General features: G+C 42.0%; 1 protein-coding gene across 2 annotated transcripts; it reads left to right on the top strand.

The window, feature by feature from the left end:
• Positions 1-6,820: 6,820 nt before the first annotated feature.
• LOC129918397 (uncharacterized) lies at positions 6,821-10,885 on the top strand. 2 transcript variants are annotated; one of them, XR_008772950.1, is made up of 4 exons: positions 6,821-6,938; positions 6,991-7,441; positions 7,502-7,630; positions 10,544-10,765. XR_008772950.1 is itself a non-coding variant. In XM_055998900.1 (4 exons), exons 1-4 carry the CDS (start codon positions 6,908-6,910, stop codon positions 10,702-10,704), a joined length of 777 nt encoding a protein of 258 aa, XP_055854875.1. In that variant the 5' UTR covers positions 6,821-6,907; the 3' UTR covers positions 10,705-10,885. The 2 variants fall into 2 exon arrangements, 1 of the variants encoding a protein (XP_055854875.1); XM_055998900.1 differs by having other exon boundaries at positions 6,991-7,446; positions 10,544-10,885.
• The last annotated feature ends 17 nt before the right edge of the window (positions 10,886-10,902 follow it).

Raw genomic sequence — 10,902 nt, 5'->3', positions numbered from 1 at the left:
TTCTTGTTGGGTCATCTTTAATTTTTTTATTTGTTTTTCCCTTGTGGTATGTCTTTTTTTCCCTTGGGTGACTTTTGCACTTACCATTATTATAGGTACGTAGATATATATTCCTTATACGGACCGGAAATAAATTCGATTGTCAAGTGATGATGCTCGCTGCTGGTAGAGATTTTTTCCTTGGATGGGTAGATTCACATTATTATGAATCCTTAAGGATAAAAGGGTTTTGATTAGCTGCGTTCCTTTGGAAATATTTATCTACTGCTTAGTACTTAAAGCTGCTTTGAACTACTTTTTCAATATATCAAAAGTAGTTCAAAGTAGTTTTAAGTACTAAGCAGTAGATAAATATTTCCAAAGGAACGCAGCTATTGAATGCTGCAATGATGTGTGTGTACTGAGAAAGTTGTGCTAATTAGTTCATTCTTGTTTTCTGTCTTTTTTTTAACTTCTTTTTAAAGGGCCCTGGTGTTGCTAATTAAATTGTGTTTTTAAAGATTTCCTTACTTGCGATTAAGAGGTGCTATGGTAAAGTTATGCTGGGAGAGGCCCTTCCCTTATCAGGATATAAATATTTTCCAAAAAAATATTATGTATTTTTTTATGTCAAAATTGTAGTTAAATTCTATTTTACAAGTGCGGTTTAGTGGTAAGAGTTGTTGCTCGAAAAAAACTATTCCAGTTTAAAATCCCAGATTGGATGAAAGTTTTTTTTGGAGAAAATTACAACCGTAGGCATTTTAAGAAATAAGAGGAAGTGCAAGGAGAAAAATGAAGCGTTCAAATGCGAAGTTTTTTGAATATTTAAAAAAAAATTTAACAAATTCCTTGTCGTCTTAACAGATTTGAGATCCTTTTAATATAATGGAAAACAACAATGAAGCAAAACAATTGATAATAAAAATTTTTTTATTTTACATTATATTTTTTCTGTGACGAAAAATGTAACAAATGAACCTGAACAAAAAAAAAAAAAACATCCTGAACATCTGAGTTCAGATATTTGAAGTAAAATTAGCGATACTAATACCTCGCGGCCGGCTGATCTGGAAATGCCCCACGTGGGGCATGCCCCATGCGGGGCATCTGGAAATGCCCCACGTGGGGCATGCCCCATGCGGGGCATCTGCAAATGCCCCACGTGGGGCATGCCCCATGCGGGGCATCTGGAAATGCCCCACGTGGGGCATGCCCCATGCGGGGCATCTGGAAATGCCCACGTGGGGCATGCCCCATGCGGGGCATCTGGAAATGCCCCACGTGGGGCATGCCCCATGCGGGGCATCTGCAAATGCCCCACGTGGGGCATGCCCCATGCGGGGCATCTGCAAATGCCCCACGTGGGGCATGTCCCATGAGGGGCATCTGGAAATGCCCCACGTGGGGCATGTCCCATGAGGGGCATCTGGAAATGCCCCACGTGGGGCATGCCCCATGCGGGGCATCTGGAAATGCCCCACGTGGGGCATGCCCCAAGCGGGGCATCTGGAAATGCCCCACGTGGGGCATGTCCCATGAGGGGCATCTGGAAATGCCCCACGTGGGGCATGCCCCATGCGGGGCATCTGGAAATGCCCCACGTGGGGCATGCCCCATGCGGGGCATCTGCAAATGCCCCACGTGGGGCATGCCCCATGCGGGGCATCTGGAAATGCCCCACGTGGGGCATGCCCCATGCGGGGCATCTGCAAATGCCCCACGTGGGGCATGCCCCATGCGGGGCATCTGGAAATGCCCCACGTGGGGCATGCCCCAAGCGGGGCATCTGGAAATGCCCCACGTGGGGCATGTCCCATGAGGGGCATCTGGAAATGCCCCACGTGGGGCGTGCCCCATGCGGGGCATCTGGAAATGCCCCACGTGGGGCATGCCCCATGCGGGGCATCTGAAAATGCCCCACGTGGGGCATGTCCCATGAGGGGCATCTTGAAATGCCCCACGTGGGGCATGCCCCATGAGTTGCATCTTGAAATGCCCCACGTGGGACATGCCCCATGTGGGGCATCTGGAAATGAACCACGTGGGGCATGCCCCATGAGGGGCATCTTGAAATGCCCCACGTGGGGCATGTCCCATGGGGGGCATCTTGAAATGCCCCACGTGGGGCATGTCCCATGAGGGGCATCTTGAAATGGCCCACGTAGGGCATGCCCCATGCGGGGCATCTTGAAATGCCCCACGTGGGGCATGTCCCATGAGGGGCATCTTAAAATGCCCCACGTGGGGCATGTCCCATGAGGGGCATCTTGAAATGCCCCACGTGGGGCATGCCCCATGAGTGGCATCTGGAAATGCCCCACGTGGGGCATGCCCCATGCGGGGCATCTGCAAATGCCCCACGTGGGGCATGCCCCATGCGGGGCATCTGCAAATGCCCCACGTGGGGCATGCCCCATGCGGGGCATCTGCAAATGCCCCACGTGGGGCATGCCCCATGCGGGGCATCTGCAAATGCCCCACGTGGGGCATGCCCCATGCGGGGCATCTGCAAATGCCCCACGTGGGGCATGCCCCATGCGGGGCATCTGCAAATGCCCCACGTGGGGCATGCCCCATGCGGGGCATCTGCAAATGCCCCACGTGGGGCATGCCCCATGCGGGGCATCTGCAAATGCCCCACGTGGGGCATGCCCCATGCGGGGCATCTGGAAATGCCCCACGTGGGGCATGTCCCATGAGGGGCATCTGGAAATGCCCCACGTGGGGCGTGCCCCATGCGGGGCATCTGGAAATGCCCCACGTGGGGCATGCCCCATGCGGGGCATCTGAAAATGCCCCTCGTGGGGCATGTCCCATGAGGGGCATCTTGAAATGCCCCACGTGGGGCATGCCCCATGAGTTGCATCTTGAAATGCCCCACGTGGGACATGCCCCATGTGGGGCATCTGGAAATGAACCACGTGGGGCATGCCCCATGAGGGGCATCTTGAAATGCCACACGTGGGGCGTGTCCCATGAGTGGCATCTTGAAATGCCCCACGTGGGTCATGCCCCATGTGGGGCATCTGAAAATGCCCCACGTGGGGCATGTCCCATGAGGGGCATCTTGAAATGCCCCACGTGGGGCATGCCCCATGAGTGGCATCTTGAAATGCCCCACGTGGATCAGGCCCCATAAGGGGCATCTTGAAATGCCAAACGTGGGGCATGCCCCATGTGGGGCGTCTGGAAATGCCCCACGTGGGGCATGCCCCATGCGGGGCATCTGGAAATGCCCCAAGTGGGGCATGCCCCATGCGGGGTATCTTGAAATGCCCCACGTGGGGCATGTCCCATGCGGGGCATCTTGAAATGCCAAACGTGGGGCATTTTGAAATGCCCCACGTGGGGCATGCGTACGGTGACCATCCGTCCCGGTTAACCCGGGACTGTCCCGTATTTCTACAGCTTATCCCGGGTTTTTATTTAAGAAACCCGGGACGTATAAGTGTCCCGTATTATGTAATTTGTCCCGTGATTGTCCCGTATTTGCACATTCTCTGATTTTTGTATTCAATATTTTAAATATTTTGTACGGAAAACAAGAAAAAAGTGGTTGAAATTAAAATTTTTCAAATTTTTCGGATGAAGCATTAAGCCTAGTACGCTGCTGAAGCAAAGCGAAAATTTTTTTAAGTCTCCAAAGTCAAAAAAAAAAACTTTTGCTGCAAGAAAAATTGCCTGTACAAATAAATGGGACTGACAAATGATTGAAAACTCTCCATAATTATATTCTAGCACAGGTAAGAATTTCGTTGCCTAAGCTGCGTATTTTGCAACGAAAAGTAAAATTTTCGTTTACGATTTCGTTGTGCTGGTTTTATATGAAAATATTCGTTTTGCCTCTAGACCTTTAGTTTTTTTTTTTAATATTAATCAATTATTTAGTTCCATTTTCTGTTTTTCAGGTTGCTACACCAGGAAAAATGTTTTCGAATAAAGAACAACAAATGGAAGAGTAAATAACTTTTAAGGACATGTTAAAAGTTATGTTAAAGATCATACAATTTCAAAATCATTTGAAATGAAACTAAAATGTTAAAAAACAGCTCTCCCGATTTTGGTTAAAAAATATTCTTTTTCGATTTCTGATTTCGTAAGCGACTTAAATGATTTCAACAAAAACGCTCGCATAAAATCGTTTAGGAAATCTTGATATTAAAATAAAGAAAAATTATGAAAATTCATTTAAAAAAATTTTATTTTTTTTTGAAAAATCAATATTTTCAAAACGATCCAACAAATTTTTTATCGGTCCCGGGTTTCGCTTCCAGAAATATGGTCACCGTAGGCATGCGCCATATGGTACATATTGAAATGCATCACATGGGGCATGCCCCATGAGGGGCATCTTGAAATGCCCCATGTGGGGCATCTGAAAATGCCCTACGTGCACAGAGAAAAAATAAGGCAGGGATGACTATGCTTCTGGTATATTTAACTTTATTTCTGGTATATTCAACTTTATTCTGATTAAATATACTAGATTTCTCCGTGTGGGGAATTGCCCCATGTGGGGTACCTGGAAATGCTCCATGTGGGGCATCTGGAAATGCCCCACGTGGGGCATGCCCCATCTGGGGCATCTGGAAATGCCCCACGTGGGGCATGCCCCATGAGTGGCATCTTGAAATGCCCCACGTGGGTCATGCCCCATGTGGGGCATCTGGAAATGCCCCACGTGGGGCATGCCCCATGCGGGGCATCTGGAAATGCCCCGCGTGGGGCATGCCCCATGCGGGGCATCTGGAAATACCCCACGTGGGTCATGCCCCATAAGGGGCATCTTGAAATGCCAAACGTGGGGCATGCCCCATGTCGGGCATCTGGAAATGCCCCACGTGGGGCATGCCCCATGCGGGGCATCTGGAAATGCCCCACGTGGGGCATGCTCCATGCGGGGCATCTTGAAATGCCCCACGTGGGGCATGTCCCATGAGGGGCATCTTAAAATGCCCCACGTGGGGCATGTCCCATGAGGGGCATCTTGAAATTCCCCACGTGGGGCATACCCCATGCGGGGCATCTTGAAATGCCCCACGTTGGGCATGTCCCATTAGGGGCATCTTGAAATGCCCCACGTGGGGCATGCCCCATGAGTGGCATCTTGAAATGCCCCACGTGGGTCATGCCCCATAAGGGGCATCTGGAAATGCCCCACGTGGGGCATGCCCCATGCGGGGCATCTAGAAATGCCCCACGTGGTGCATGCCGCATGCGGGGCATCTTGAAATGCCCCACGTGGGGCATGTCCCATGAGGGGCATCTTGAAATGCCAAACGTGGGGCATTTCCAGATGCCCCACGTGGGGCATGCCCCATGCGGGGCATTTTGAAATGCCCCACGTGGGGCATGCGCCATATGGTACATATTGAAATGCATCACATGGGGCATGCCCCATGAGGGGCATCTTGAAATGCCCCATGTGGGGCATCTGGAAATGCCCCACGTGGGGCATTCCCCATTCAGGGCATTTGGATATGCCCCACGTGGGGAATGCCCCATGAGGGGCATCTGGAAATGCCCCACGTGGGGCATGCCCCATATGGGACATATTGAAATGCATCACATGGGGCATGCCCCATGTGGGGCATTTCAAGATGCCCCACATGGGGCATTTCAAGATGCCCCACATGGGGCATTCCCCACGTGGGGCATTTCCAGATGCCCCTCATGGGGCATTCCCCACGTGGGGCATGGGACATGGGACATATTGAAATGCATCACATGGGGCATGCCCCATGTGGGGCATTTCAAGATGCCCCACATGGGGCATTCCCCACGTGGGGCATCTTGAAATGCTCCATGTGGGGCATCTGGAAATGCCCCACGTGCACAGAGAAAAAATAAGGCAGGGATGACTATGCTTCTGGTATATTTAACTTTATTTCTGGTATATTCAACTTTATTCTGATTAAATATACTAGATTTCTCCGTGTGGGGAATTGCCCCATGTGGGGCATCTGGAAATTCCTCACGTGGGGCATCTGGAAATGCCCCATGTGGGGCATCTGGAAATGCTTCAAGTGGGGCATCTGGAAATGCCCCACGTGGGGCATGCCCCATGTGAGGCATCTTGAAATGCTCCATGTGGGGCATGCCCCATGTGGGGCATCTGGAAATGCCCCACGTGGGGAATGCCCCATGAGGGGCATTTGGAAATGCACCACGTGGGACATCTGGAATTGCCCCATGTGGGTCATCTTGAAATGCCCCATAAGGGCATCTGGAAATGCCTCATGAGGGGCATCTGGAAATCCCCCACGTGGGGCATCTGAAATGCCACATGTGGGTATCTGGAAATGCCAAATGTGGGGCAACTTGAAATGCCCCATGTGGGGCAACTTGAAATGCCCCATGTGGGGCAACTTGAAATGCCCCATGTGGGGCATCTGGAAATGCCTCACGTGGGGCATCTGGAAATGCCCCACCTGGGGCGTCTTGAAATGCTTCATGTGGGGCAAATTGAGACAATTGTTTCAAATCATGAAGTGCGATTGAAAAAGCAGTAGACACGTCGAAATGAAACGGAGGACTGAGATCAATGAGAACGCTCTCTTCGGGCCTCAGATCACTAAACTAGATCTCTAAATTACTAGTGAAAAATGTTTGGACGAAAAGGCGATTTATTTCATATTCAATTTTAATCTTAATATAAGCCGACCACCTCCAAAGTAAAGCAGGTATTATCGCTTGGGAAATAATCTTATTAGTCTTTTAAATTATGAACGCTCTGTGAATAACGCCATCATATTTCAATTTCAAACCAATTTTTGCCATCGACTCTCCTACTGTACGAGTCTCGAACGGAAAATTGTTTACAAAATATAATAATTACAGTTATTTTTGAAAATAAATCAACATAGCAAAACAAGTAGAAAACATTAGTTGTTCATTTTATCCTGAGCTATTTTGAACAACCATTATGGAAAGCTATGGAAGATTACGAAAAACAAGTAAGAAATCTTTTTAAATACACCCAACCTTTATAATGACCACCCCATTAAGTTCCCAAGGAGACAAATTCCATGTCCAAATTTGTTCGGGAATTCAATGAGAAAAAAACCGATGGAGAATTTCGCAAAGCTGAAAGTATGCTTCCACCCAACATGACGACAACAGCAAGTCTGTTTCCGTCTATGTCAAAATTGTCACTAAAACGACCACCCCTTAAATTGGCTCCAATCTTCAATAAAGATAATTTTCCACGAAATAAAAGAAAACAATCAACTACTACAGGGGTAGTTAAAGATTTTGGCGAAGTTGAATATCTTCCGCCACCAAGGAAGAAACCACTTTTAGAAAGAAGTCAGTCATCGCAATTGACACAATCATCAAAACAGCAGATAACACCAAGTAGATCAAGACCTGAGAGGGAAAATGTTTTCATCACCGGAAGTGTTCCGTTTGTATTGAGAAATTTCAAATTATATCCAGATATGAAGGCGTTATATGAAGTGTATGGTTAGTTTGTTAAATTAAGAAACAAATTCAATATTTCACTATTTTTTTTATTTAGGAAATATAATGAAAATAACGAAAAGTAAAATAAGATTTGAGCACATTATTCTATTGCGGAGTGAATCGGGACCAGTTTTGCAAGGATTCTATTATGATTTTGAAAATATTTTGCTAAATTTTCCAACGGGTAAGTTCCACCATTGTATATATATTCTTATAGTACTCTCATGAAGTAGAATTTTCTGTTTTGCGTCGCCACCGCTGGGATCGCTAGTTTATTTTATGTTTGAACCTTATGCAGAAAATTGAAGTGCAGAGCTACCAAAAGATGTCGCTAAAGTATTTTCATGGATTGATAGTACTATAGAAATATATATACAATGGTTCCACTTTTATGTATTCCGTATTTCAAATGTAGGATTTTTTAAGATATTTTAAGGTCTATTTTAGAGAAATTAATTTTAAACTGCTTTGAAAATTTCTATAAAACGATTCAATTTGTATGGTTTCAAATAGTTTTCTCTATCAAAACATTATTCTGAAAATACTGCCCATTTTATTTTGGATGACCAACGATGAAATGTAAATTAATGCAACTGAAAATATTTCCATTGAAAAAAAAAAAAATATTTAATGCAAGAAAAATATTTGGCTTTAAAAAATTTTTTTATTGCAAATAAAACATTTTTTGCATTGAAAAAAAAAAAATCAAAAAATACGTGTGCACACATTTTCCAATACAGAAAATTTTTTACAACTTACAACTTACAAATTCCATTTTTTACAGTTCTTTTATAATTTTTTTCCAATAATTGACTCACGGGTAAGCAGATAAAAGTTTTTGTAGCTGTTGCACTTTTTCTTTAAAAAAAAATTTGAAATTTGTGTTTCGATACTAAATGAAGGGTCCAGGGGAAAAACGGCACTGGTCCTTAGGGTGGGTCAAAAAAATCGAAATTCTTTTTTTTGAATTGGTACTCCGAAAAATCGATTGCTAGACCCCTCTAGAATATACACACCAAATATGAGCTCTTTATATTAATGGGAAGGTCCTCCGCTTTGCAATTTTCCATTTTTACATCAAGCTTCTACTAAAAAAAAAATAATTTTTTTATTAATTGACTTTTTAGCAAATTTCTTTTCATATTCTTGTAGGAAATTGAACGCTCTACAAAAAAGGCCTTATACACTTTTTTCGTTTATCTAACCGTTGAATAGATATTTGAGGTCCAAAAATCGAGAAAATCTTTAAAAATTCGTTTTTTGTTCTTAATTTTGTAACAAATTGAAAAATTATAATGATCAAACGCGCAAGACATATTCTTGTTGAAAATTGATTGCTCCACAAAAAAGGTCTTATTAACTTTTTTCATTATGATAACCATTCTAAAGATATTCGAGATCAAAGTTAAAAAAAAATATAAAAACATTTTATATTTTTAAAAAATTTCTAATTCACTGAAACTTCATTATTTTCAAATTAGCAAGATATATTCTTGTAGGGGCTTAAACGTTCTACAAAAAAATTCCTTGGAATGAAACTGATTGCTTTAACCGTTTAGAAGATATTCGTATCCAAATCGCAATGCATACGGGTCATAAGAAAACTATTGAAATCAGTGAGCATTGGTTTGGATACGAATATCTTCTAAACGGTTAAAGCAATCAGTTTCATTCCAAGGAATTTTTTGTAGAACGTTTAAGCCCCTACAAGAATATATCTTGCTAATTTGAAAATAATGAAGTTTCAGTGAATTAGAAATTTTTTAAAAATATAAAATGTTTTTATATTTTTTTTTAACTTTGATCTCGAATATCTTTAGAATGGTTATCATAATGAAAAAAGTTAATAAGTCCTTTTTTGTGGAGCAATCAATTTTCAACAAGAATATGTCTTGCGCGTTTGATCATTATAATTTTTCAATTTGTTACAAAATTAAGAACAAAAAACGAACTTTTAAAGATTTTCTCGATTTTTGGACCTCAAATATCTATTCAACGGTTAGATAAACGAAAAAAGTGTATAAGGCCTTTTTTGTAGAGCGTTCAATTTCCTACAAGAATATGAAAAGAAATTTGCTAAAAAGTCAATAAATAAAAAAATTATTTTTTTTTAGTAGAAGCTTGATGTAAAAATGGAAAATTGCAAAGCGGAGGACCTTCCCATTAATACAAAGAGCTCATATTTGGTGTGTATATTCTGGAGGGGTCTAGCAATCGATTTTTCGGAGTACCAATTCAAAAAAAAGAATTTCGAGTTTTTTGACCCACCCTACTGGTCCTTTCCAACACATTTCGAGAAAAACGCATTTTAAAATTTTGTTCTCCATACAACTTAGTACTAAAAGCATACAATTAATTTATTTTTTCAGCAAGGCTTAAATTTGTTTAATAGAAGTAAGGATGCCATCAGATAGTGCTCAGTAAATACTACTACTACAAGACCTCATCATTAGTTTATTTTTTTTACAAAAAGTGGAAATGTGCCGTTTTTCCCCTGTACCCTTCAAATGTAAAAAAAAAAGTATGAAAATTTTTTAACACCTGTGGTATAAGACTTTATAAAGGAACGTAAATAATGGCCCTAAGGAATTTCAGAATGGTTATAGTTTTCATCGTATCGGGAGTAATAAGGAAGTTATTGGAACAATATTTTGTTTTCCGTTGTAAATGAAACTTTTTTTATTGCAGTTTGAATGCTACCAATTTTGATTTTTTTCTTTTTTTTTAAAAATCAACAGATAACCTTTACACCAAATTTTAGATTTAAACAAAATTTATGTCAGCTGCTATAAAAACTTTCTCACACATAACTCAGCCCTCTCACACATAACTCACCCTTTGACCAAAAATATTTTTAAATTTTTATCTGATCCTTGAGTATTATTCCAAAATTAAATTTGTTTGCCAAGTTCACGAGGGTAACACTATTTATAAGAGTTTCTTCAGATACAAAAGCACAACTTGCTAAGGTTTGAAGCAATAATTGCTTCCTAGAGCAGAAAAAAATTAGTACCTTTTGTTTTTAATTCAATATTCGTCTGAAGGTTTTGACTTATTCTTATAATTTTTAATAATTTTATGCAATTTATATTTTCAGCAAGTTTGGTGCGTTGCGTTGGAAATTTTAACTTTCAAAACCGCTTTCATATACACAAAATCGAGCTAATTCCAATAGAACCTCAAGATGCAGAACTTAACAGAATACAAAATGTATCCGCGTTTGCTTTATTGCAAAGTCATAACGATATAATAAAATAAATTTAAACAATTTCATTAACATTTTATATAAGCTTTAAGTTTAATTGTTAAATATTTTTTTTTTAATAAATTTAAATTATGTTGAATAAAAAAAAATTAAATAATGTTAACAAACAAAAAATGTTTACAACCAAACCTAACATAAATATATTGTTAACTAATAATAACTATTTACTTAAGCTTAAAAAAAGGAATAAT

The sequence above is a fragment of the Episyrphus balteatus genome, chromosome 4 (assembly GCF_945859705.1).
Source record: "Episyrphus balteatus chromosome 4, idEpiBalt1.1, whole genome shotgun sequence".
NCBI classification, from domain to species: domain Eukaryota; kingdom Metazoa; phylum Arthropoda; class Insecta; order Diptera; family Syrphidae; genus Episyrphus; species Episyrphus balteatus.
This window is presented reverse-complemented; position numbering and strand designations above follow the sequence as displayed.

Excerpts from the sequence above, each read along its gene's own strand:
- LOC129918397 (XM_055998900.1), top strand. The coding sequence starts at position 6,908 with ATGGAAAGCTATGGAAGATTACGAAAAACAA. Across the intron at positions 6,939-6,990 it reads TGGAAGATTACGAAAAACAA|TTCCCAAGGAGACAAATTCC; the intron begins GTAAGAAATCTT and ends CACCCCATTAAG. Across the intron at positions 7,447-7,501 it reads GGCGTTATATGAAGTGTATG|GAAATATAATGAAAATAACG; the intron begins GTTAGTTTGTTA and ends TTTTTTATTTAG.